The sequence below is a fragment of the Microcaecilia unicolor genome, chromosome 1, assembly GCF_901765095.1.
Source record: "Microcaecilia unicolor chromosome 1, aMicUni1.1, whole genome shotgun sequence".
NCBI lineage: Eukaryota > Metazoa > Chordata > Amphibia > Gymnophiona > Siphonopidae > Microcaecilia > Microcaecilia unicolor.
This window is the reverse complement of record NC_044031.1, coordinates 62943446-62970860: the sequence shown is the minus strand read 5'-3', so window position 1 is coordinate 62970860 and position 27415 is coordinate 62943446. Positions and strand designations below refer to the sequence as shown.

The 27415-nt window shown below is 47.0% G+C and overlaps 1 protein-coding gene across 3 annotated transcripts in view; it reads left to right on the top strand.

Moving 5' to 3' along the window:
* PLCD1 (phospholipase C delta 1) overlaps positions 1-27415 on the top strand; it is a 187466-nt gene that overhangs the window by 118921 nt on the left and 41130 nt on the right. For all 3 annotated transcript variants that reach the window (XM_030197912.1, XM_030197919.1, XM_030197903.1), the window contains exons 5-8: positions 13773-14004; positions 17246-17447; positions 26509-26653; positions 26751-26900. In XM_030197912.1, the coding sequence (XP_030053772.1) occupies positions 13773-14004; positions 17246-17447; positions 26509-26653; positions 26751-26900 (729 nt within the window). The remainder of the gene's footprint in view (positions 1-13772; positions 14005-17245; positions 17448-26508; positions 26654-26750; positions 26901-27415) is intronic.

The window sequence follows — 27415 nt, the reverse complement described above, 5'->3', positions numbered from 1 at the left end:
CTGCACTCGTTGATCCCCGCACTGGGACCCTCCGATCAACCAACAATAGCAAATGCGGGCGGTAGTCCGGCGCTAATGGCCTCTAGCTCCTGCATTTGCTTCTGATCATCGGCCTGTGAATGATTCCTTCTGGACATAGATATAGATGTGAAAACTAGGATACCTTATAATCAGGTCAACCAAGTGCTACGGAGGTGGGGGTTGACTGGAATCTAATGAAACCACCAGAACTAGAATAAGGGAAGTCTGGGCAAGGGAAAGAGCGTTTTCTTGTTTAGCGCCCTGTCTATGGAACTCTGTTTCTAAGGACATACGGGCAGAATTGAATATTAAGAAGTTTAAGACCATGCTTAAAAGTTATTATTTTAGGCAGGCGTTTGTTTTTATTGGATAGGAGGAATTTAGGTGCCCTTTTATTAAGCTGCATAGGCACCTACAATGCGCCCAGTGTGCATCAATTTGGAGTTACCGCCCGGCTACCGCATGGCCCTTGCGATAATTTCATTTTTGACTCGCGTCTGCTACGCATTCCGGAAAATAATGTTTATTTCCTGGCGAGCGGCAGAAACCGGGCGATAATTGCATTTTACACACATAGATGATTACTCTGGCCCTTGCTGATTTCTTACACTTTAAGTTCATGCTGACCTCCTTCCAATCTGCTCTTTCACGTGCCAAACAGGATTATTATATCCAACTGACCAACTCTCTTGGCTCTAATCCTCGACTTCTCTTCACCACATTGAACTCTGTCCTCAAAGTGCCCCCTCCCCAACTCCCCCTTCATTATCTCCTCAGACCCTTGCTGAATTCTTTCACAACAAGGTTGAAAAGATAAATCTTGCTTTCTCTACCTCACCACCTCTCCCTCCACTAGTCCGTTCCCCTCTCTCTCCTTCCCCTCATTCCCTTTCCTCCTTTCCTGAAGTTACTATTGAGGAAACTACACTTCTCCTTTCTTCCTCAAAATGTACCACCTGTTCCTCTGATCCCATTCCCACCCACCTTCTTAATGCCATCTCTCCTGCTCTTATTCCTTTTGTCTGTCACATTCTCAACCTCTCACTTTCCACTGCGACTGTCCCTGCTGCCTTTAAACATGCTGTGGTCACACCTCTCCTTAAGAAGCCTTCACTCGACCCTACTTGTCCCTCTAATTACCGACCCATCTCCCTCCTTCCTTTTCTCTCCAAATTACTTGAGCGTGCTGTTCACCGCCGCTGCCTTGATTTTCTCTCCTCACATGCTATTCTTGACCCACTACAATCTGGTTTTCGCCCTCTCCACTCAACCGAAACTGCGGTCTCCAATGACCTATTACTGGCTAAATCCAGAGGTCAATATTCCATCCTCATTCTTCTTGATCTTTCCGCTGCTTTTGACACTGTTGATCACAGCATACTTCTCGATACCCTGTCCTCACTTGGGTTCCAGGGCTCTGTCCTTTCCTGGTTCTCTTCCTACCTCTCCCTCCGCACCTTTAGTGTTCACTCTGGTGGATCCTCTTCTACTTCTATCCCTCTGCCTGTCGGCGTACCTCAGGGTTCTGTTCTTGGTCCCCTCCTCTTTTCTATCTACACTTCCTCCCTTGGTTCATTAATCTCATCCCATGGCTTTTCCTACCATCTCTATGCTGATGACTCCCAAATCTACCTTTCTACCCCTGATATCTCACCTTGCATCCAAACCAAAGTTTCAGTGTGCTTGTCTGACATTGCTGTCTGGATGTCTCAACGCCACCTGAAATTAAATATGACCAAAACCGAGCTTCTCATTTTCCCCCCCAAACCCACCTCCCCGCTCCCCCCGTTTTCTATTTCTGTTGATGGCTCTCTCATTCTCCCTGTCTCCTCAGCTCGAAACCTTGGGGTCATCTTTGACTCTTCTCTCTCCTTCTCTGCTCATATCCAGCAGATTGCCAAGACCTGTCGTTTCTTTCTTTACAACATCCGTAAAATCCGCCCCTTTCTTTCCGAGCACTCTACCAAAACCCTCATCCACACCCTTGTCACCTCTCGTTTAGACTACTGCAATCTGCTTTTTGCTGGCCTCCCACTTAGTCACCTCTCCCCTCTCCAGTTGGTTCAAAACTCTGCTGCCCATCTCATCTTCCGCCAGGGTCGCTTTACTCATACTACCCCTCTCCTCAAGTCCCTTCACTGGCTCCCTATCCGTTTTCGCATCCTGTTCAAACTTCTTCTACTAACCTATAAATGTACTCACTCTGCTGCTCCCCAGTATCTCTCCACACTCATCCTTCCCTACACCCCTTCCCGTGCATTCCGCTCCATGGATAAATCCTTCTTATCTGTTCCCTTCTCCACTACTGCCAACTCCAGACTTCGCGCCTTCTGTCTCGCTGCACCCTACGCCTGGAATAAACTTCCTGAGCCCCTACGTCTTGCCCCATCCTTGGCCACCTTTAAATCTAGACTGAAAGCCCACCTCTTTAACATTGCTTTTGACTCATAACCACTTGTAACCACTTGCCTCCACCTACCCTCCTCTCTTCCTTCCCGTTCACATTAATTGATTTGATTTGCTACTTTATTTATTTTTTGTCTATTAGATTGTAAGCTTTTTGAGCAGGGACTGTCTTTCTTCTATGTTTGTGCAGCGCTGCGTATGCCTTGTAGCGCTATAGAAATGCTAAATAGTAGTAGTACTGCATGGTTACCGCGTGAGACCTTACCGCTAAGTCAATGGCTGGCGGTAAGGTCTCAGACCCAAAATGGATGCGCGCCAACTTTTATTTTGCCACACGTCCATTTTCGGCAAAAGTTTTTAAAAAGGCCTCTTTAACAGGTGTTCTGAAAAATGGATCTGTGCGCCCCCAAAACACGCACCTACACTAGTGCAGCCCATTTTTCGGCGCACCTTAGTAAAAGGGCCCCTTAGGATCTGTTAGGTATCTGTTAATGGGAGGATAACATCTTCATGCTAAAATCTTGGTTGTGAGTGCTCTGTGAGAATGTGATTAGGTCTTTCCTGTCTGTAAAACTGGCATTCTTTATTTGTAATTTTATTTTATTTTTTTATTAGTATTATTTTATTGCCTTTTTGAAGGAATTCACTCAAGGCGGTGTACAGTAAGAATAGATCAAACATGAGCAATAGGCAATTACAGCAGTAAAAATATTCAAAAACAATACAAAGTATGGCATGGTATACTATTTGCAATGTCAACACAATACTTAATAGAGCATTATACTTGATATTGAAGGGTAAAGCAAGGAAGTAACATATAAGTAGGTAAGAAAATAGGAAGTAGGAAGAGTTAGAGAGTAAGGTGACTCATTTAAAGAAAGTTGCACATGAGGTCTGGTTAAATACTATCTGAACTAGGGTAGGAGTGGATAAACATGTCCTGCTGCAGTATGTGCAGCCCAAGTCACTCTTGTGTGTGTGAGTGAGACTAACAAGTTAATTACTTCTTCCATTAAAGGCCTGGTCGAAGAGCCAAGCTTTCACCTGCTTCCTGAAGTAGAGATAGTCTTGTGTTAAGTGAAGCCTTTCGGGCAGTGCATTCCAGAGTGTGGGGGCTACTCCGGAGAAGGCTCACTTGTGGGTATCACATCCTGTAATGTCTTTTGGAGAGGGTGTGATTAGTGAAAGTCCTTGGGAGGACCTTAGTGTTTTTGGAGGTGTGTGGAGGGTCATCCTATTTTTCAGGTACTGAGGGCCATTTTATTTTGTGATCTATAAAAGCCAGGCAGTATATTAAATTCTTTTAATAAACATAAACATAATAAGCTCTCCTGTACAGAAATAGCTTGAGTGTGGGCGTCAGGAATTATATGTGGCATAAGGGTTACAATTTTTTTGAAAAGCAAAAAGTCAGGCTTACTTTGAGAGTTAATCAACTGAACTGTTGTTCACACGTAAAAATACTGTATACCTTATTAACCCCCACCCCCTTGCACTGTGTCGGCATTATTGCACCAGTAGCTGTTAGCACCGCTTTGTAAAAAAAAAAAAAGGGGGGTAAATCTTCAATATTTTTCACACATGGAAAATACCATATCTTTTTCAGATCTTCAGTATATTCAGTTTTTATTCATAATGGAGGAAAGTTTAATGTTTTGTGATGGGGGAAAAAAAGGGCCTCAGATGCCTGGCCTGCAGATATCAGTTTGTCACACTGCAAGTCTGTCAGTTTGGTTTTCTTTTACTGGTTCAAAAACCCCTAGAAATTTTTTTCTGGTTTTCTGTTTTAAATCAAATTCAAATCAAACAAATCTTTAGCTCTTCACCCAGCATATATGTGTAAAAAACATGCACTTATTTCACAAAATCCAATGAGGCCCCTTTCACCCATTCAGTAAGCTTCCTCAGGGATTTCTAACTTCATAGTCAGTGCACATATCATACTTGTCAACTCACTGTGCATCCCCTTCTCCAGCACATTATCAGGTGGAGGGCTTTGAGTGTGGGAGGGGGGAAGATTTTGCAGGGGGGATCTGTGATCCGGGGGGGGGGGGGGCGGGAGAGACCCTCTGCTCAGTGGTCCAATGCTCCTGGGCCACTGGAAAAATGCTGTTTGCAAGGTGGCTTGCAAGCAACATTATTCCTAAGGCAGAATTCAGCAACCTGTGTTACCCAGATCCCACAGGTTGTGTTATGATTGGGGTCTGAACCCCTCTCAAACTTACCTCTTTCCTGGGGGTCAGCTTCTTAGCTGGCTTCTGTTTCTTTTCTCTTTCCTTTCTGAGCTGGCTCTGTCTCTCTGTGCTGGCAGCTTCCAGCAGCATGGGGCTAATTGTCTCATCACTGCAGCTGTGGGTGTAGTCTGAGTTGCTCTAACTCTCTTTGGGTGTACTGGCTTCAAGTGTTTCACGGTTTTGCATTGGTGTGGGTTGGGCCTCTCTGGGTCAGTGTGCTTTTGCCTAGGTCTAGGGAGTGTGACATCATCAGGGAGGGCCTTGATAAGGAAGTGGTGTGGTTTCCTTCAGGGCCTTTGCAACAGTGGTGTTTGCTGTAGGTAGGGTGGTGCAGTGTGCACTTCTGACTCTGTGTCTAGTTTCCCTGCTTGCTTTTGCTAAGGTCCAGGTTAGTGTTAGTGCAGTGTGCACTGGTGTTTGTGTGTTTGGTCCCCCTGCTTTTCCCTCTTGGTTTTGGAAGCATTGCTGTGTGTAGGGCTTTGGAAGCTCTGTTGTTGATAGAAGTATTTCAGGGTTTGGTGTTGTTAGGAACACTGCAGAGTTTGCTGTTAGAAGTACTTCTGGGATTGCGCTATTGGGAGCATTGCAGTCTTTGCTGTTGGTGTTTGGTGATTTAGAATCACTTTTGGCTTATGTGTTAGCTTCCCTTCTTTTTCCTTGTGGCTCCCCTGTCTTCCCTTTTAGTGCTAGGAGCTCTTCTGGTTGCTTGCCAGAGTAGTGCTTGGAAAGCACCTTGCTAGTTGTATCTAGCTTGCTAGAGCAGTGCTTAGGTAGCTGGTTAGTTCTGTGTTTAGCTTATTAGTGTAAAGCTCTGCTTGTAGCTTGGTGCTTAGTAGCACCTGTGTTAGCTTTGTGTTTAGTTCCCTGCTCTGTTAGTTTAGGGCTTAGGAAGTCCCTTTCTTGAGCAGGGATTAGGAGCTCCTGTTTTAGTATAGGGCTTAGGAAGTCCTTTTGTCAGTTTACTGTTAGGAACACTCCTGCTAGTTTAGGGTTAGGAGCACTTCTGTTTCCAGTCCTGGTCCCTATGTCATCCGGTATCCAGTAAGTCCTGTCGGCTACTCGAACCCAGGAGCTCAACTGCTGGGGGGCTTAGTAGCTAAGCGCAGGTGAAGCTGTGCGGACCAGTCCAGTGTGCTCCAGTCCAGTGTGTTCCGGCCCGGTGTGGGTTCCAGTCCTGTGTCCTCCAGTCCGGGGGATTCCAGTCCATGTGTTCCGGTTCGCTGGGCAGTGCCTGCAGTCCCTGCCGGTGTGCTTACCCAGTGTTGGTTGGTGGGTTTTGCCTGCTGCTGTCGCTCCTCGGTGGCAGCCCAAGGGCTCACGTTTGCTCCAGAGCCCGGCCCCGCGGGCTCTGAACCTGAGAACCTGACAGATTGCAAAGGCCATGAGCCCGGCAAGAACCCCCGCCCAGCTGACCCAGCTGGGGTCCAGCTCCATCGTTGTTCTTGATCCTTCTATGACTCTTCGTCAGTATCGTGGGAAACTTTTGTCTCATCCTGTTTTGAAGAAGACCCCTGAAGCGGCAGCTGAGAGAAAACGTGTCCGGTAGCTTGGAATCACTGAAAACCCAGTTTCAGATATGGACCCTTTTATCACGCTCGCTGAATATCGCCGCAGCCTGGTCTTGAATCCAGCTTTGTGGGATACTCCTGAAGCTGTCGCTGAGAGGAGACGTCTTGGGAATTCCATGTTCTGGGCCCAGCAGGGGTCCAGTCCCGTTCAAGCAGCACGCCTAGACAAGCCTCTGAATCCAGTCCGAGCAGCGCATTCAGCCAAGCCTTGGAGCCTAGTCCAAGGGATGCTCCTAACCGAGTTGCCGACTCCAGTTCAAGTGGCGCTTCCACTCAAGCCTCTGAGTCCAGTCCGAGGGATGCTTCTGACCGAGCCTCCGAGTCCAGTCCAGAGGGTGCTTCGAACTGAGCCTCCTATCCCAGTTCAGGTGGCGCTTCCACTCAAGCCTCTGAGTCCAGTCCAAGGGAGGCTTCTGACCGAGCCTCCGAGTCCAGTCCAAGCAGCGCTTCAAGCCAAGTCTCTGCATCCAGTTCAAGTGGCGCTTCAAACCAAGCCTCCTAGTACAAGTTTGGATCCCAGTTCCAACCCCATTTTTGATCTGGATCCGTTTCTGACACTCCAGGATTACCGGGTTGCACTTTTGTCTGATCCAGCCTTGAAGAATACTCCTGAAGCTGCAGCAGAGAGAAGGCGTGTCTCCTGGCTTGGGTTCGAAGAAAACCCAGTTTCTGCTATTGACCCTGCTACCAAGCTGTTCTTTTACCGCTTCCAACTCCTCTCGGAGCCAACCCTACGGGATACTCCTGAAGCCCAAGCTGAAAGAAGGTGGCTTCCTGATTTTTCCTGACAAACTTCTGAGTCCAGCCTGAAGGGATTTGTCTGCCAAGCTTCTGAGTCCACACTGAGTTCCAGCCCAGTGCCTGAGTCTGTTTTGAGTTCCAGCCCAGATGCTGAGTCCAGAGCGAGTTGCAGCAGGGGCAGTCAAGATGCTGAGTCTGGATTGAGTTGCAGTTCCAGTCAAGATGCTGAGTCTGGATCGAGTTGTAGTTCCAGTCAAGATGCTGAGAGTTGTAGTTCCAGTCAAGATGCTGAGTCTGGATCGAGTTGGAGTTCCAGTCAAGATGCTGAGTCTGGAGCGAGTTGTAGTTCCAGTCAAGATGCTGAGTCTGGAGCGAGTTGCAGTTCCAGTCAAGATGCTGAGTCTGGATCGAGTTGTAGTTCCAGTCAAGATGCTGAGTCTGGATCGAGTTGTAGTTCCAGTCAAGATGCTGAGTCTGGATTGAGTTGCAGTTCCAGTCAAGATGCTGAGTCTGGATCGAGTTGCAGTCCCAGCCGGGATGCTGAGTCTACACCGAGTGATGAGTCCACGATGGGTGCTGAGTCTGCACCGAGTGCAGAGCCCAGCCGAGATGATGAGTTCACGATGAGTGCTGAGTCTGCACCGAGTGCAGAGTTCTGCCGAGATGCCGAATCAGAATTGAGTTGCAGTTCCAGTCAAGATGCTGAGTCTGGATTGAGTTGCAGTTCCAGTCAAGGTGCTGAGTCTGGATCGAGTTGTAGTTCCAGTCAAGATGCTGAGTCTGGATTGAGTTGCAGTTCCAGTCAAGATGCTGAGTCTGGATCGAGTTGCAGTTCCAGTCAAGATGCTGAGTCTGGATCGAGTTGCAGTTCCAGTCAAGATGCTGAGTCTGGATCGAGTTGTAGTTCCAGTCAAGATGCTGAGTCTGGATCGAGTTGTAGTTCCAGTCAAGATGCTGAGTCTGGATCGAGTTGCAGTTCCAGTCAAGATGCTGAGTCTGGATCGAGTGGCAGTCCCAGCCGGGATTTTGAGTTTACACCGAGTGCAGAGCCCAGCCGAGATATTGAGTCCATGATGAGTGCTGAGTCTACACCGAGTGCAGAGTTCAGCCGAGATGCCGAATCAGAATTGAGTTACAGTCCCGGGCAAGATGCTGAGTCCGGGTCAAATTACAGGCCCGGCCAAGGTGCTGAGTCTGGTGAGAGTTGCCGTCCCGGTCAAGATGCTGAGTCCGGGTCAAGTTGGAGTTCCAGTCCCAGGCAAGATGCTGAGTCCGGGTCGAGTTGGAGTGCCAGTTCCAGGCAAGATGCTGAGTCCGGTGAGAGTTGCCATCCTGGTCAAGATGCTGAGTCCGGGTCAAGTTGGAGTTCCAGTCCCAGGCAAGATGCTGAGTCTGAGTCAAGTTGCAGTCCCGGCCAAGATGCTGAGTCTGGGTCAAGTTGGAGTTCCAGTTCCAGGCAAGATGCTGAGTCCGGGTCAAGTTGCAGTTCCGGCCAAGATGCTGAGTCCGGAGCGAGTTCCAGTGCCAGCCGAGATGCTGAGTTTATGCTGAGTACCAAGTCCAGCCAAGATGCTGAGTCCGAGTTGAGTGGCAGTTCCGGCCAAGATGCTGAGGCCGGACCAGGTTGCAGTCTCAGGCAAGATGCTGAGTCTACTCCGAGTTCCCATTTCAGCCAAGATGTTGAACTCCTTCTGAGTTCCAGCTCCAGCCAAGGGGCAAGGTCTAGTCTGAAGTCCAGTTCGAGTTCCTTTCCGGCTTTAGATTGCAGGATGGGTGTGGGCTCTAGCCCAGTTCTGGCTGCTACAGTGGAGTGCCAAGAAGTCAAGGAAGTTGTGGACTCCTTCAGGAGATGGTTCCTGTTGAATAGAACTCCACTTGTTGCATCCAAGACTCTGATCCTGCCTAGCAGCCGTTCTAAAGAGCCTCATGGCGGCCAAAGCCATTCTGGTTTCCTAGTTCCAGATGTACTTGTCACGTCCTGCCCAGCCGCCCAGATTTATGTTGTGAAACCCATTGGGAGATTTCATCACAGCTACCCATGGAGACCTAAATTGTCTTTGAGACCTGGAGCTCCCGTGGGGACACGGGAGCCTTGAGGGGGAGGTGCTGTTATGATTGGGGTCTGAACCCCTCTCAAACTTACCTCTTTCCTGGGGGTCAGCTTCTTAGCTGGCTTCTGTTTCTTTTCTCTTTCCTTTCTGAGCTGGCTCTGTCTCTCTGTGCTGGCAGCTTCCAGCAGCATGGGGCTAATTGTCTCTTCACTGCAGCTGTGGGTGTAGTCTGAGTTGCTCTAACTCTCTTTGGGTGTACTGGCTTCAAGTGTTTCACGGTTTTGCATTGGTGTGGGTTGGGCCTCTCTGGGTCAGTGTGCTTTTGCCTAGGTCTAGGGAGTGTGACATCATCAGGTAGGGCCTTGATAAGGAAGTGGTGTGGTTTCCTTCAGGGCCTTTGCAACAGTGGTGTTTGCTGTAGGTAGGGTGGTGCAGTGTGCACTTCTGACTCTGTGTCTAGTTTCCCTGCTTGCTTTTGCTAAGGTCCAGGTTAGTGTTAGTGCAGTGTGCACTGGTGTTTGTGTGTTTGGTCCCCCTGCTTTTCCCTCTTGGTTTGGAAGCATTGCTGTGTGTAGGGCTTTGGAAGCTCTGTTGTTGATAGAAGTATTTCAGGGTTTGGTGTTGTTAGGAACACTGCAGAGTTTGCTGTTAGAAGTACTTCTGGGATTGCGCTATTGGGAGCATTGCAGTCTTTGCTGTTGGTGTTTGGTGATTTAGAATCACTTTTGGCTTATGTGTTAGCTTCCCTTCTTTTTCCTTGTGGCTCCCCTGTCTTCCCTTTTAGTGCTAGGAGCTCTTCTGGTTGCTTGCCAGAGTAGTGCTTGGAAAGCACCTTGTTAGTTGTATCTAGCTTGCTAGAGCAGTGCTTAGGTAGCTGGTTAGTTCTGTGTTTAGCTTATTAGTGTAAAGCTCTGCTTGTAGCTTGGTGCTTAGTAGCACCTGTGTTAGCTTTGTGTTTAGTTCCCTGCTCTGTTAGTTTAGGGCTTAGGAAGTCCCTTTCTTGAGCAGGGATTAGGAGCTCCTGTTTTAGTATAGGGCTTAGGAAGTCCTTTTGTCAGTTTACTGTTAGGAACACTCCTGCTAGTTTAGGGCTTGGGAGCACGTAGATCAGTTTAGGTTTAGGAGCACTTCTGTTTCCAGTCCTGGTCCCTATGTCATCCGGTATCCAGTAAGTCCTGTTGGCTACTCGAACCCAGGAGCTCAACTGCTGGGGGGCTTAGTAGCTAAGCGCAGGTGAAGCTGTGCGGACCAGTCCAGTGTGCTCCAGTCCAGTGTGTTCCGGCCCGGTGTGGGTTCCAGTCCTGTGTCCTCCAGTCCGGGGGATTCCAGTCCATGTGTTCCGGTTCGCTGGGCAGTGCCTGCAGTCCCTGCCGGTGTGCTTACCCAGTGTTGGTTGGTGGGTTTTGCCTGCTGCTGTCACTCCTCGGCGGCAGCCCAAGGGCTCACGTTTGCTCCAGAGCCCGGCCCCGCAGGCTCTGAACCTGAGAACCTGACAGGTTGCTGAATCCCATAGGGAATCAAAGTACGGTAGAGGGCGAACCTTTACCGCACCTTGATGAATACCCCATGTTTCAATCATTTTGATTGAACTCAAATTGAACAGTTCATTTGCTTATATAACAATATAATAAAAACAAATCCATAAACCATGGAAAATTAAAATACAATAACATTGAAATACTTTGTATATGGATCTGAAGTAATTGAATTTTTCCGATATTTTACGGGTGGAGGATTGATTATCTGTTTAAGGTGGTCAGTGTTGGAACATATCCAGACAGTGGCAGTACACAAGAACATAAACATTGCCATAATGGGATAGACCAAAGGTCCATCAAGTGCAGTATTTCCAACAGTGGTCAATCCAAGTCCTAAGTACCTTGCAGGATCCCAAAAGAGTAATATATACCCTGTTGCTTATCCCCAAAATAAGCAGTAGATTTTCCCCTGCCGGCTAGGAGATCTAAGAATATTTCTAAGCCAATAGAATTCTCCAAGGAAGAGTGGGAAAATATTTCAAAAGCAAGAAATAGAAGGACCCCTAGCTGCCTTCAGGAATGTTTGGATGTTGTTATTTCTGCCAAAGGAGGTGTTACAAAGTATTGAGTGAAAGGGTGTCCAAACATTTGGAACTGCCATTTGCACTATTTTATTCTGTTGCAAAGTGTCACGCTTCTCCGCATATCCCGAACAGTGAGCCCTTGGACCACTACCGACGGCCGGCAGTGGCAGGAGAACCCCTCAAACAGACAGCAAGACACAGACCGGAGTTGGAGCAGCTGGCCAGGAGTAGCAGCAGAGGCAACAAGCTGGACCAGGCCAAGCAGGAACCCAAGTCTTCACCTGCACTTAGCCGCGATTCACCAGGAGTTGAGCCCCTGGCTGCAGGTGGCCATGAAGACTTAACAGACAGGGCCGGACCGGACTGGAACAGAAGCACAGGCAGTGAGCAGGAGCAAATGTCCACGAAACAAACAAGGTCTGGGGCAGGCAGCAGCAGAAGGATCAACCAGAAAACAGGCAGGGTTTGGCTGACATGAAAAGTAACAAGGCAGCACTGCAACAAAACTCTCACAGAACAAGACTCCTGAGGAGCTCTGTTGCAAGGCAAAGTGGAAAGCCTCCAGGTGGCTAATAAAGGCAAACCACAAGGGAGGTCACTAGGTACAGGTACTGCTTAGTTCCAAAAAGTCCCAAGACAGACTGGAGGGCTGGAAGATCTGGACCGGACCAGAGTAACCTCTGGAGCATGGGAACGGCAAGCAGTCAGTCCACGGCAGCCACCAGGTCTAGCCAGCAGGTGGCGATATGAATGAGAGCAGGAAACATAGGCAATATCGTAACACAAAGAATGTAGATGCAGAAGGACTTCCTCCTTTTTTGATATATGATGCGATTAATGTACACATACCAGGTGTCGAAAGAATAAAAACCTTCATAAATACTCCGTGCAGACTCTTGAAGCTATCTGGCATGCTGTAGAGGCCCTTTATTCTTTGTCTTCTAAGCTCCTGCCTGCACTGGCCCAATTTGACACTTGGCTTCAGAGTTTGGAGAAGAGCAAAGTGGGCGCTTTGGAGACTCAAGTTCAACAGGTGAAATCTACACAATCTTTAGCATTGCAAGATAAAGTGATTCGTTATCAAAGAGTTGAGAATTTTGAAAATCATATTAAATCCTTGAACTTGAAATTGTTAAATTTTCCTCAGATTTTGACATCTACACCTAAGGAGATGTTTTATTAAGACTCTGCTCTCCCTCCCGTGCATAAAATGCACTTCATTCTGGTTCCAGCTAAGCAGTGTTCTAGCTCTTTGGCAAAACCTGAGCAGGGTGATATTTCATCAGGTAGTTTGAATGTGCAGAGGAAGTGCTTTCTCATGCTACTCGTTTGGTATTGTTTGTATTTCTACAGGACAAGGAAGCGTTGTTATGCCTTTTCTTTAGACTCAAGGTCTGTCATTTTTTTGGGAGGCAAAATATCTATTTTTCCAGATGTTTCTCGATGGACTCAGACATGTAGAAGAGTTTCTTGCAATACTGTTCTAAAGTTGTGGCATTGGGAGCAAGTTTGCATTACTCCTGTAGATGTATTATTTCTTTGAATAATGTATGTTTTCTTTGAGCGTTCTCAATTACAGTTCTTTCTTGAGGGAAAGGGGCGGTAGCCACTTGACCTCATTTGTGGCATACATCTTTGAGCAGGATTTCTCAGTTTTTGCACTTCTCAACCCTTTTCTTTTTATTCACTTATCCCCAAATTCTATATGTGGTTCTCTGTGCAGAGTGGCCTTTACAGAATACTAGCTTGGCACAGCTCTAGTGCTTAACATTGGATGCAATCACTTATGCTGGTGTAAATGCTCGCACCCAACTTATGGCTGTTAGATACACAAATCCAGGTAACATACATAGTAGATGACGGCAGAAAAAGACCTGTATTCTGCAACTTTGCACCTAATTTCTGAACATGTCCCTAACCTGCCCATACCCCTCCCATGCAGTGGAGTTCCTAGGGGGAGGCGGTGGGTGCGGTCCGCCCTGGGTGCACGCCGCTGGGGGGGGGGGGGGTGCTGCGTGCGCCTGTCCGTCATTCGTTCCATGCTCCGTCTGCCCCAGAACAGGTTACTTCCTGTTCCGGGGCAGAGCGGGAGCATGGAACGAACGATGGACAGGCACGCGTGGCACCCCCCCCAGCGGCGTGCACCTGGGGGGGGGTCTTTCACGGGGGGGGGGGTGTCCTTTTGCCGGGGGGGGGGGGGGGGGTCGCTGCATCGGTGATCCGCCCCGGGTGTCAGCTCCCCTAGGAACGCCACTGCTCCCATGGCCACACCCCCTTTGAGTTGCAGGCTATGAAATGTAGGCGTGTCATAGAATAGGGCGTAGAGCAGATCTGTGTGTAACTCCTAATTACTGTCAATTAAGTGGTTGTCAACTCCTGTAATTGGTTGCTAGCGCTTAATGGATTAATCAGTTTGCACATGGATCTGGGATCCACACTCAAATTTGGGCAACCTAGAAAGAATCTGGGGGAAAATTCCTCTTTTAAAATTACCCCTGCCTGCAAGTAAGTATTTTGACAAATAGGCACCTATGTGTACATGTCCTGGGTATAGATATGTTGGGGGGGGGGGGGAGGATTTTGAATGGATTACGGGCAAAATCACAAAATATATACCTAGGTTCCATGGTTTTAATACTGGTGTAGATTGCCTTTTCAGTAACAAAGGTTCTTTTGTCCATGTTTACAGCAATGTGATAGATCGAAAACACAATCATTAGAAGATGATGAGATTGAAGAATTTTACAAATTACTGACCGAGAGAGAAGAAATACAGGTCATATTTTCAGAATTCAAAGATAGTAATGGACTTGTATCTGTAGATAACCTTGTGAAGTTTCTAAAAGAAGAGCAGCGGGAAGAAGATATTACCTCTGAATTGGCAGTTTCTCTCATTGAGAAGTATGAGCCCAATGACGAAGGTAAATCGTTACCACTGAAGTGCATCAACTCCCATCACTGCCTTTCTCTTCTGGCTACTTGTACTGTCCTCTCTAGTACTTTTTGCCATCTCTTTATTTCTGAGACAGTTAACCTTTGTTTCTGCTACCATTACACCTTGGACCAATGTGCGGTTATATCTTAGATATTCTATCTCAAAATTTTCTATATTCATCCTGATCTTATTTTTCTTCTTTCACTTTCTTTCTTTAATTCCCTCTGTAACTTTCTTCACCCTTCCTTTGCTATGTCTGTCTTCTGATTCTGACTTGGTTCCACTATCAGTGTTTCTGCATTCACGAGATGCTTCCACTAGTCCACATGTAATGAGGTCATGTACATGGAGAAATGGACTTCTAAGTCTGCACATTTAAAACTATGCCAATATTTATAAAAAGCTGGGTGAACACTGAGCATCTTATAAAATATGAATCGGGCATAGCCACGGGTGGGCCTGGGCCCACCCAATTTGGGCTCAGACCACAATGGTGCACCTCATAGATGCCTGTATAAAAGACTTGAGAAGACATTATTTCTCCCCAGCCCAAACTGCGACTTTTCACCTGCCTACTGCTCACTGCAACTCTCCCTCCCCCAATCACCCACCGGCATGCTGCAAATTTTCTTACCTCCCTCCCTTACCATCTTTGTTGGGCAGCGGTATTAATTCTACAGCAAAAGCTACGTGGTACTGGGGCTGTCTGCATGCATTGTTGCTAGGACTGCTTCCTCTGTGCCGGCCCTGCCTCCTCAGATATAACCTCCGGAGAAGGCGTGGCCAGCCCTGGTACCACGTGACTTTGCTGTACCGCTGCTCGACAAAGATGGGAGGGAGGTAAGAAAGCTTGCAGCATTCCCAGGGGGGAGGGGGGAGGGAGGAATCTGCAGCATGCCAGTGGGTGGCTGGGGGGAGGGAACAAAAATCTGAAGTTTGCTGGTGGATGGCTGGGGCAATGGAAAAAAACCCCTATAACATACCAGTCTGGCAGAGATGGTAAGCGAGGCAGGGAGCCAACAAAACCTGCAGCATGCTGGCGGGTGGCTTGGGGGGGGGGGGGCGGGGAGAGAGGAGCATTGTTGGCATGGGAGAGTGAGACAGGGGTAATGCTAGATGGGGTAGCCATGAGGGAGGAGGGAAAGATGCTGCATGGGGGAAAAGAGGAGAATTATTGGATATAGGTGAGGAGAGGGAGGAAAGGGCTGCATGGGAATGGTAAAGGACAAGAAAGGAAAAAGGTGTTGGACATGGCAGTGGAAAGGGGGGGGGGGAATGTTGAACATGGTGTTGCAGGGAGGGGGAGAGAAAGAGATGTTAGACCAAGGGCTCAAGGTAGGGAAAGAGAGAGAGAATGGACAGTGGGAGAGAGGGAGAGATTTTGGACATGGAGGTGGAAGCACTGGCGTACCAAGGGAGGGCGGTCCGCCCCAGGTGCACGCCACTGGGGGGTGCCGCGGCGCATGTCTGTCGGCTCTGAGTTCGCTAACTTCGCTCGTTCGCTGCAGCTCCCTCTGCCCCGGAACAGGTTATTTCCTGTTCCGGGGCAGAGGAAGCTGCAGCGAACCAGCGAAGTTAGCGAACTTGGAGCTGACAGGCGCGCGCCGTGGCACCCCCCCCCCCAGTGGCGTGCACCCGGGGGGGGTGTCATTTCGCCCATGGGGGGGAGGTGTCATTTCGCAGGAGGGGAGGCGCTGCACCCGGGGGAGGGGGGGCGCATCGGCGATCCACCCCGGGTGCCATCCAGGCTAGGAATGCCACTCGGTGGAAGAGAGGGAAGGAGAAATGCTGCACAAGAGTGGAGGGGGGGGGGAGAGGGAGATGTTGGATCCAGGGGCAGAAGGGAGTGAGAGAGATGCTAGATAATGGGTGGGAAGAAAGAGAGAGGGAGAAATGCTGGACAGTGGGGGAGGGGTAGGAGGGGAGAGAGAAGGGATAGGTAGATGCTGGGGGGGGAGGGAGAGGGAGATGTGAGGCTACGAGGGTGAGGGTGAGGAGAGGAGAAAGAGAGAGCAGATGCTGAGCTAGAAGGAGGCAGAGAGGAGAGGGCTTTTTTATTTTCTGCCCTGGGCCCCAGCATGGCTAACAGCAGCCCTGCCCCTTGCTGTAGCTGGTGGAAATCCCCAAGCCCTGCTAGCTGAGAACCTCCTCTGAAAGTGGCCAGAACGCCCTTCTGCTGAGCTTGGCAGATGGGGGCAGCATCCTTGAGCCACTGACAACTAAGCATGCATGGAGTGCCGGCATCAATGTCTCAAGGAGTTGCTGCTGCCTGCCAAGCTTGGTGAAAGTGAATTCTGGCCATCTTTGGTGGTGACATAGCTTGGGGATCCTCATCAGCTACAGTATTTATATTTTGAGTTGAGAAGTGCTGGGGCAGGGGAGTAGAGAGAAAGTTTTGTGCCCACCCAAAATTGGCTGTCTGGATACACCACTGATATGAATAACACCATCAAAGCTTGGCACTATGCATAAGAGATGAAACTGTTTTAGCAGCAGCAACAGGAACAGATAGTGAGGTCACAAATGAAGAGGAAACCAAGCAGACGATTTCCACAACCTTTATTGCCTAATTCAGGAAGACTCAACACAGCCATGTTTCAGCGAATGTGCCTGCGTCAGGAGTCGTATCTTTATACAGTATATTGGCAATGCTAGGTACATAGGCCAATACAACTGTATGATCTATTGTGGATCTGATAAAGGAACGTTCCTATGCACATGCAAGATGCTGATCATATGCACTTTATCAGATCCACAATAGGTCACACACTTATATTGGTCTATGTACCTAGCATTGCCAGTATATAAAGATATGACTCCTGACGCAGGCACGTTCGCCGAAACATCAAGTCTTCCTGAATTAGGCAGTAAAGGTTGTGGAGATCTTCTGCTGGGTTTCCTCTTCATTTGTGACCTCATTATCTGTTCCTTTTGCTGTTGTATTTCCATGAGGATCAGACCTTCTCCTTTTTATTTGACTGTTTTTAGCAGCAGTCAAGTGCTCAGTCAGTAAGAGGCCTGAGGTGTCCGGTTCCAGGAATATACTCATAACTGTTACAAAAGTACTTGCATCAATTTGTAAGCGAGCTCTACAATGTTCTTTTAAGTTATGTAAAAAATAGAATTTACTTTTGCATAATTTTGCATAATTCTGATTTTGTCAGCATATAATTTAGAAATTTTTGAAACATAATTCCCTGGGGTCTTATCTATATTTTCCTTTGCAGCCAAGAAAAAACATGCGTTGACCAAAGATGGCTTTCTCATGTATTTACTTTCTGATGATGGGAATATATTCAATCTAAAGCACAGAAAAGTTTACCAGGACATGTCGCAGCCTCTCAGCCACTACTTCATTTCATCTTCACACAATACCTACCTCCAGGAAGACCAGCTGAGAGGGCCAAGCAGCACTGAGGCATACATAAGGTAGTGAGGATTGAGTTGTACCATTCTTGATCTGTGAATCTATTTGAAGAGCTTTGCCAACTGAGAAGAAAACCTTGAAAAGACCAAATGATCTGTCACATTCTTCCCTCTAGAATATGCAACACAAGGACCTTTCTGAAAGGCAACGTGGAGCTGTAAAATGCGCCAATGCCGATAAATACTTTTTGTTGAAAATATGGGACATACAGGATTTATAAACATCAGACTTTCTTGTTATCCCAAGTAACTGAGAAACACTACCCCTTTAAGGCAATTTTTGCACATTCGGAGGATTTGCACTGCTGCGTTTGAAATTAAGAAACAAGCACAGATTTGGGGTCAACGTTTTTTGACTAGGGATTATCCTCACAATATTATTCTCAAAGCATATTTAAGAGTCTTGTATGCCAATCCTCATCAAAATAGAGCGTGAGAGCCTTTGGATAAGTAAATATGCATTTTATCTTATTCAAATATGGTTCCAGTTATTGCTCAAAGTATTTATTGACATTGGCACATTTTACAGCTCCACATTGCCTTTCAGAAAGGTCCTTGTGTTGCATATTCTAGAGGGAAGAATGTGACAAATCATTTGGTCTTTTCAAGGTTTTCTTCACAGTTGGCAGAATCCGTTAATTTTAAAGGACACAAACTGTGTGGACAATGTAGTGCTTGCCCTATGTCATTAAAATATACTCAATGGCAGCATCCTAAAACTAAGATCTACGGATTGTTTCATGCCACTAATTACATATCCACATTTCTTATATATGTTATTGTATGTACTTGTCAGAAGCTATATGGTGGATGAACCATCAGACCTGTACACTTGAGATTTAATACATTTCGGAGTCGATTGAACACAAAACTTTTACCGGCTCCTGTGGTAACCCATTGTCTTGAACAGAAGCGTGATTTCACTCAGATGACTTGGTTTGTCATTGACCAAGTCCCCTTGACTTACTAGCATCTAGCAATATCCAGAAGTTCACGCCATATGCTCAGATCCTTTTACAGCTACACTAGACATTGCATCATGGTAACCTTACTATTATTGAATACTGCATAGGCAAGATAACATGGACAGTAACATCTATCAGCATTTCAGATGAATTCATCATTACTGTAATGCGGGTGGACAATGGGCATCTGGCTCAAAGCGAGGCAGTAAAGGCGAAATAAGACGCCCACTGACTTTTCTCGTCCTGGGGGCCCAAATCCTCTCCAGAAGACAAAAATTTCCTAGACATCAGATCAGCTTTTAAAAAGGCAAAGCTTTTTGAAGGTGTCGGGGTGGATTGCAAATTATTCCATTAGGAACAGAGCTGACTAGTAGATATGTGCATTCGTGATCACATATTTGGGGACCCTTTTACTAAGCCACGTAGGTGTCTACGCGTGCCCAACGCGTGTCAGTTTTGAGCTACCCCTCGACTACTCCGTGGGCCTTGCGGTAATTTCATTTTTGATGCGCTTCTGCTATGCGCGCCGGAACATAATTTTTATTTTCTGGCATGTGGCAAAAACTGTGCGGTAATCATCATTCTATGCTCGTAGATGATTACTGCATGGTTAGCGCGTGAGACCTTACCGCTAAGTCAATGGCTGGCGGTAAGGTCTCAGACCCAAAATGGATGTGCACCAATTTTTATTTTGCTGCGTGTCCATTTTCGGCAAAAGTTTTAAAAAGGCCTTTATGGAAGGTGCGTTGAAAAATGGATCTGTGTGCGCCCAAAACACGTGCCTACACTAGCGCAGCCCATTTTTCAGCGCACCTTAGTAAAAGGGCCCCTTGGTCCATTAGGGTGCCTACAGATTTTAAGTGTATGCAAATCATTTGTATGCATATGTATACCTACAAATTAATACACATACAATAAATTTGCAAACTTAAAATTTATTGTGCATGTAAATGCACAAACAAAATCAAATGCACATGAGATCTGGAGCAGAAGGCTAAGACACCAGCAAATAACAATGTGCAAAGAGCACACTGAACAGTTCTATATACAAAGCAGATCCCTTGGCCTCACTTACTCTTGTTCCCCTTATTCCTCAGGCGTAGAGACGCCAACAGACAACCCTTCCATAAAGAGTGGGTCAGCAGCCCTTGCCTAGGACACCCTCACAGTCAGGGTTCAGAGATATCTTAAAGCTCCTGCCTCAAGCTACCAAAAGGCTGGCACCTGGAGGAACGGGCTACTCCCTTACTGCTCTAACACAGAGGCCTTCAAACAAGGAAGGCTTGCTAAAAAAACAAAACAAGACATAGCAGAAGGACCCAGATAGCAGAATAAGACAAAGCGCAGTCTTCAGGTTCTCTTACTGCAGAATAGAATGTCTCCAACTGGCTGATCCAGAAATAGTGGCACCATCCAAAATCTGGCACTTGGTCAGGGACAGTGCTTTTTTTTTTTTTTTTTTTACATTTTGGCTTATTTCCCAAGGGCACTCCAGTTCTTTCAGAGGTCCTCAACTTTTTGTTTGCTGTATGCCTTGACTTTGGTGGAGATGGACCTATCAAGGACTATAAAATGTCTAATCACCTTCTCCAAGAGGGCAATCCCTCTGACTCCAAGTTCTCCTTTCTGAGGTGCTTTTTTTCTTGGCAGCCTTTTGGCATCCACATCTAATCGGACACTAAGTAGGCACATATGTTCCCTGTCCAGTGGCACTTAGTTTTCCTGAATGCTAATATATATAAAGAGGTGTAACTTTGATGTGGGATAACTGTCTGCAGATACTTTGGCCCAACTCTAGGCTTTATGCACCTGTTCAAGTGAGTAAGGATGAGCATGACCAAAAAGAAGTTCAGTTTATTTTTGTTTTAAACTAATTTATCCTAATTTGAATAATTTGCTCCTCAAGTGCCTCCCCCCCCCGCCACTCACAACCACCCTTTTGAAGGGTTCCCCCCAAGTCAAGTTCACTCTTCCCAATCATGGCCTGCCCAAGTCAAGTTTCCCTCCAATTATGGCCACCACAGTCAGATACCACCCCCCCCCCCCCAGTCAAGTTCTTCCCTTCCCAGTTATGGCATAATGCTGCTTGTGAGCTTGCTCACAAGTAGCGATAAGTGTATACCATGAGAGCCAGGAACCTGCAGGAGATATCACTGGCTAGGAATTCTCATGGTAAATAAAAGTACAGCAAAATCTCGACTGTTATCACATCTTGGTAACTTCCCACCTATATGTCATATTTTACATGTCTAGGTGTAGCCCATTAGACAGCCATGCAAAAAAGCTATTATTTTTAGGCAGTTGGACATGGTGTTACACATCAAAGAGGTAGATATACTTTAGTTGGCCCCTCAATGAATGATGCTAACCTCAGGTCCAAAGAAGAATTTATACTTACACCTACAATGGTGCAAGTGTGAACGCCAGTCTTCAACTTTTTTTAAGTACATGTGTATTCCTGTTGTAAAATTGAGAATGCACACAGAATTTATGTTACCGAAACACCCAAATCCCATTCCCTTCCAAGCTATGCATCCCACAGCTTCTACACGTGTAACTAACAGGTTTCTAAAAATTGCTATTTACATGTTTTGTTACAACTACAAACAGGGAATCAATCCACCACAAACCAGACTACAAATCTAAACCAATGTGGATCTAATATACACCATGAACACATCACTTCTACTCAGTGCTTTTTTTGTAGAAAAAAAGGTGCCGGTACTCATTATGGGCGGGGTCACCACATATGGCTCCACCCCTATGATAGCCACACCCACATTAACCACACCCCCTATACCAGCCATGGCGCATATAAACAGACATCATTGAAAATATTATAGTACTATAGGAGAAAAAAATAACGTGATTTTTTTTCATGATAAATAATCTCTGTAAGCTCTTACAGCTCCAGTATACCCAGTGCAAAATAAGACAGCCAATGTAAATTCTCAAATTGGACATATTACAAACACTAAAATGAAAATAAATGATTTTTTTCTACCTTTGTTGTCTGGTGACTGTTTTTCTTTCCATATTGGTCCCAGTCTGTGATTCTGCTTTCCTTTGTTTTCGCTTAACTCTTCTGTGCCATTTGTCATTTTTGTCTCCTTTTTCTTTGCTTTCTTCAATATTTTTCAGGCTCTCTCTCTGTCCAGATTTAATTCATTCTTACTATCCATTCTTTAATTTCCTTCATCTACCTGTGGCTTTTCATCTTTTCCTCACCCTTGTTCTCCCCATGCCCCTTCCTCTTATTCTCCAGTCTTTCTCTATTCCCCTTTTCCATCCAGCAGCTCTGCTTTCTCTCCCCATCCTTCCAGTGTCTCCCCTATTTCTTTCTGCATTCTTCCATCCAGCGTCTTCCCTCTTTCTCTCCCTATCCTTCCGTTTTCCCTCTCTCTCTCCCCATCCTTCCATCTGTTTTCCCCCTCTCTCTCCCCATCCTTCCATCTGTTTTTCCCCCTCTCTCTCCCCATCCTTCCATCTGTTTATCCTTCTCTCCCCAATCCTTCCATCTGTGTTTTCCCTCTCTCTCCCCATCCTTCCATCTGTTTTCCCCTCTCCCCAATCCTTCCATCTGTTTTTCCCCTCTCTCCCCAATCCTTCCATCTGTTTTTCCCTCTCTCTCCCCATCCTTCCCTCTGTTGGTTTCCCTCTCTCTCCCCAATCCTTCCCTCTGTTGGTTTCCCTCTCTCTCCCCAATCCTTCCCTCTGTTGGTTTCCCTCTTTCCCTCTCTCCCCAATCCTTCCCTCTGTTGGTTTCCCTCTTTCTCTCCCCAATCCTTCCCCCCCCCCCCCCCCCGCGACACTCCGGGCGAGTCCTGCACTTAATTGTTTTTTTTTAAGACTCAGAACGTGCGAACGATGCAGCCGGCAGCGATTGAAAGAGGCTGTCTGGGCTGGCGTCTGCGTCGGAGCTTCCCTCACCCTCTGCGAGTCCCGCCTTCGTTGTTACAACTTCCTGTTTCGCGGGACTCGCAGAGGGTGATGGAAGCTCCGACGCAGACGCCAGCCCAAACAGCCTCTTACAATCGCTGCCGGCTGTATCGTTCGCGCGTTCTGAGTCTTAAAAAAAAAACAATTAAGTGCAGGACTCGCCCGGAGTGTCGCGGGGGGCGGGGCGGGCAAAAAAAGGTGCCGGTACGCCGTACCGTTGCGTACCGGCACAAAAAAAGCACTGCTTCTACTTTATAAAAGAGAGGAAAAAGGCCTCAGAAGTCTGTGGTTCGCAGTAAGCATACAGCACCCTACAGACAAGCTTCAATTATTGGCCAAAGAACCTCATCCTCCCTATCTATACCATTAATGTATTTTTTAACTAATTTTACAAATATAACAACTATACAGCACACTTATCTTGAAAACATGATGCTCCTCCCTTCCCGACGGGGACCAGTTTCACTTCAAAGCTTCATCAGGGGCAACGTGCTTGTAAACTATTTTTTGTTTCAGCTCGACTCATGATGCTGCATGAAGTAATCAGAGCTGAAACAAAAAAATAGTTTACAAGCACGTTGCCCCTGACGAAGTTTTGAAGTGAAATGGGTCCTCGTTGGGACCTGCAGAGCACCATGTTTTCAAGATAAGTGTGCTGTATAGTTGTTATATTTGTAAAATTAATTAAAAAAGGCATTAATCAATCTATATAAATGAGCTTGGACCGACTCACCCGCAAATGCGCAGTAGAGCTCGAACGTTGAGAGAGCAAAAGTCTAAGCCCAGCCTCCACCAGCCCCAGAACCAGAAAGGAGGAGGAATCAGAGGCGGGGCGAGGGGCGGAGAGTACAGAAAACAGCCCGAACTTAATGCAAACATTCTGTCTCTCACACACATGGAACTCGGAAGGGGAGGGAGGGTGGAGGGAAGGACGGGGCATGGGAATCGTAGGGAGAGGGAGGGAGGAGGGGCGTGGAAATCAGAGGAGGAGGGAGGTATGATTGAAGGAGGGGGGTGTGGGAATGAACTGTCATGAACATCGGCGTCGCAGTCAAAAGGGAGGCTTTAGGGAGGGAGGGAGGACAGTAACAGGAGCACTTGAACTCAACCAATAGGGAGGAACTCTGGCAGAAACATCAGATACAGCACTCGAGGCCGCCCCTGCATTGAAGCCACCCGCGGCACCCATTGCAGAAAGCCAGGAAGAATCGGAGAAAGAAAATGGCGCTGCCTCCACAAACTTTGGACGTTTCTGCAATGGGCAGCTAAGGATGTCCAAAAGTGGATGTTTCTATGAGAAAGACGTCTTTCTCATAGAAACATCCAATTTTGGAGGTCCTTAACTGCCCATTGCAGAAGTGTCCAAATTTTGGACGTCCTCAACTACATTTGCATGCTGGCAGGCCCCCATTCCCCCCAACGACGCAAACCACCCCCCCAGCGACAGGGGACTGGAGGACCGCTGGAGGACCGCTGGAGGTCCCCCCCCAACCCCCAGCAAATGATCGCTGGTGGTCCAGTGAGTGCCGACCAAGCCCCCCCCCCAACGACAGGGGGGCTGGAGGACCGCTGGTCCCCCCTCCCCAACCTAACCCCCAGCATTGGCAAGGATCCCTGTGTGATGGTGTCACTCCATCCGCCGCCCGCCCGCCTGCCCCCCTACCTTAGTTGGAGAATGGACGCAGCCTGCCTCTCTCCTCTTCCTTCGACACCGCAAATGGCGGCGCCCAGCCCTACCCAGTGCATCCTGGGATGCGCTGGGCGGGGCTACACACCATATAAGAGACCATTTGCTGGGTGGGTTGGGGGGGGCTGGAGACCCACCTGATCTCCAGCTCTCCCTGAACCTGGGGGGGGGGGGGACCGGAGGTCCACCGGACCTCCAGTCCCCGTTGCTTGGGGCAGGGGTAGTCAGGGCCTGGTGGTCCCATGGACCTCCAGCCCCTGTGTTTGACAGATAGAGCCCAACTTTAAAAGGGCCCCCCTTGGGGTTTTTTTTGTGCCAGCTGTAGGCTGCAGTGCTGTGAGGACACACACACACACATACACACTCTCACTCTCTTTCTCTCTGTCTCTGAACTCTCTCTCACACTCTCTCTCTCTTTCAGATAGACGCACACACATATTTCATTACATTTTTCACAACAAATATGTCACCCGTTTTAAAGGGCTTTACAGCTTGTGGTATAGAAAGGGAGGATGAGGTTTTTTGGCCAATGATTGAAGCTTGTCTGTAGGGTGCTTTATGCTTACTGCGAACCACAGACTTCTGAGGCCTTTTTTCTCTCTTTTATAAAGTTCATGGTTTATATTATAATTACATGTACTGTAATACTGTAGTAGTGCTTCAGAAGGCAATAGACCATTCTCCTCACTATTCTGGCCCATCGTGGCTTCGTCATTCACTCTCTTCTTGCTCTTTCCACCGGCCAATGTAATTTCCAACAATCTGTTGTTCCATATTTGGCCCTACCTTGTCATTCTTTCTCTCCCCTCTCTCCAGCATGATCCCTAACGCCGCCTCTTTCTTTCTTCCCCTGCAACCCAGACTCCACAATTCTCTCTCTCACTCTCCATTCCTCCCAAGCTGTTTCCCTCCATTCTGTCTCCCCATTCTCCCTCAAGCTGATCACCAGTTTTTAATTCTCTTCTGAAGCTTCAAATTTTATTTTTAGACCGTACCTACCTCCTTCCTTCTGGTGCAGGCCACCACCACCTTCCATCCCATCTTGCCTGGGTTGCACCTCCTCTCTTTATCCAGCTTATGCAGGTCATCATCACTTCTTTTTTTCAGGCACGCAGGCTGGTGTTGTTCATTCTTCTTGACTTGATGCTGCTTTTTCTTTCCAGCCTCACAGGCTGGTGCCTCCTCTGCCACTTTGCTCCTAGAGGCTGTGCTTTGAAGGGCCCTCGGTGTGTGTGAGTGTGAGACACTCTCCAATTACATGTCTTACACTTAGGGAGCCATTTACTAACAGCATGCACTAACCCGTTATCACGTATTATCCATCACAGGGCCTGTTTCAAGCAGTGGGCCCTGCAGTATCTAACATGTGATAATGGTCTTAGTGCATGCCATTAATAAATGACCCCCTGAATGTGTAAGAGTTGATATGTCTGCATCCCAAGCCCCAGCTGACCTAGGGAGTGTAAGACGAGCAAGGCATTGAGCTGTGGCTCTTCTTATGGCAATATACAGCACTTCTTACTGAGCAACTGGGCCGGCCGTATTCTACCAACATCTTCAGGGCAGGGGCGTATCTGGACTTCGCCGGTAGGGGGGCCCAGAGCCCAGGTGAGGAAGAAGTGAGCCAGAAGATGTAGGTAGAAAGAGGCCACTCGGTGTACCCGGTTTGCCGATTTATTCCTGTCTTCCTGTGCTTTGCATGTCTTATTCACTCTGTAATCTTCTCTTTGCTTTCACCACTAAAGCTCCTCTGTGTCCACCTTATGCATGCTTGAATTCAAGTTAGTTACGATGCAGACACTGTTGATTTTGGACCTGGCAAGAGGAAGAGGAGAAGGAAGAAAGCAGCTGCAGCCCGGTGTAGTCCATCTCGATGAGAACAGAAGAAAAGCCACTCCTCCACTACTTGCCTTTGCAGCAATGACTGTGGCAGTATAAGGCCGGCAGCATGGGGAGCGAGAGAGAGCACACACGCTATCAGGGTTTCCATTAGCCACCATCAACTAATTCAAAAACTGACCAGGTTAACGCAAGTTGCATGGTTAACATGATTTGTGGTAATGATTTTTTTTATTTTATGTTAATTGAGGTGCTTTACATGAATTTCCATTTACTTACATTACTTATACTGATATAGCTCAGTAATGTAAGCCCAAAGTGATTGGTAGCACTGAAGCAATTTGTTTATTCTGTAACTTTTCTGTGTTGGCAGTTCTGCCGTTATAGAGAAAATGAAACTATTTTGTGAGTAATAACTCAGTAAATGAATGAAACATAACAAAGGAATATAGAAATATATCTTTAGTCTTTTTGTGACCGCTTCCCTACTGAGACCATTTTTGTTAATACAGTAATATTAATATTGCTGGAGCTCTGTAATTCTCAATTAACCTTTATAACCAACTGCAATAGGCTTATTTTCTCAAATGCTGGTTCATTTTCACTAAACCAACGCTTAACTTTTTCTTTACAGAGCTCTTTGTAAAGGGTGCCGTTGTATAGAGCTGGATTGCTGGGATGGTCCTAATTCAGAGCCTGTAATTTATCACGGATACACCCTCACGTCTAAGATTCTCTTCTGTGAGGTCATAAAAGCAATCAAGACCTACGCTTTCAAAGTAAGAAACAATGCAAATATTTCGAAGCTCTGTCATCTTCTGGGGTGTATAAGAACAGGGCTGAGAATGTTATTCCTGTTCTCTCATTTTGATGAAGGCTTCTCCGTACCCCGTGATTGTATCTTTGGAGAACCACTGTAGCCTGGAGCAACAGATTGTGATGGCTAAGCATATGAAGGACATCTTTGGAGATGATCTACTGTCCGCACCACTGGATGGAAAGATAACAAGCTTCCCCTCACCTGAGGTAAGTGAAAGCACTGATGGGTATTGCTCAGTTTTTATTGCCGACACACACAAACCTTACCCTCTTCCAAACTATGCATCTTGTTCTTTTACACTTGTAACTAATAGGTTTCTAACATTTCTGTGTACATATATTGGCTATTTACATGTGTGAAGTTCCGAGAGAAGAGGATATTTCTCTGGTAAGTGAACGCTATTTTGTTTTGTGCTTTGGGAACTTAAAGATTGGGGTTTAAAGGAGGAATTGTAGGTTAGTGATAGGCAAAATAAAAATATAAAAAGCAAATTTTATCAACTAATCTCCATAGTCTTTTCCACTTAGTTTTGAAAACTTTGTACCACAGCATTAACAGATAGAATCTAGCAGGCACTGCAGGATCTAATTTAGTCTCCCCAACACCCGCCCACCCCTAAGACAACTCTTCATTTATAGTTATTGTAATTAGGGTAACAAGCAAGGAGTGCTCTTACAGAGTTTTAAATACATTTCATTACCATCTACGAAGGAAACACTAA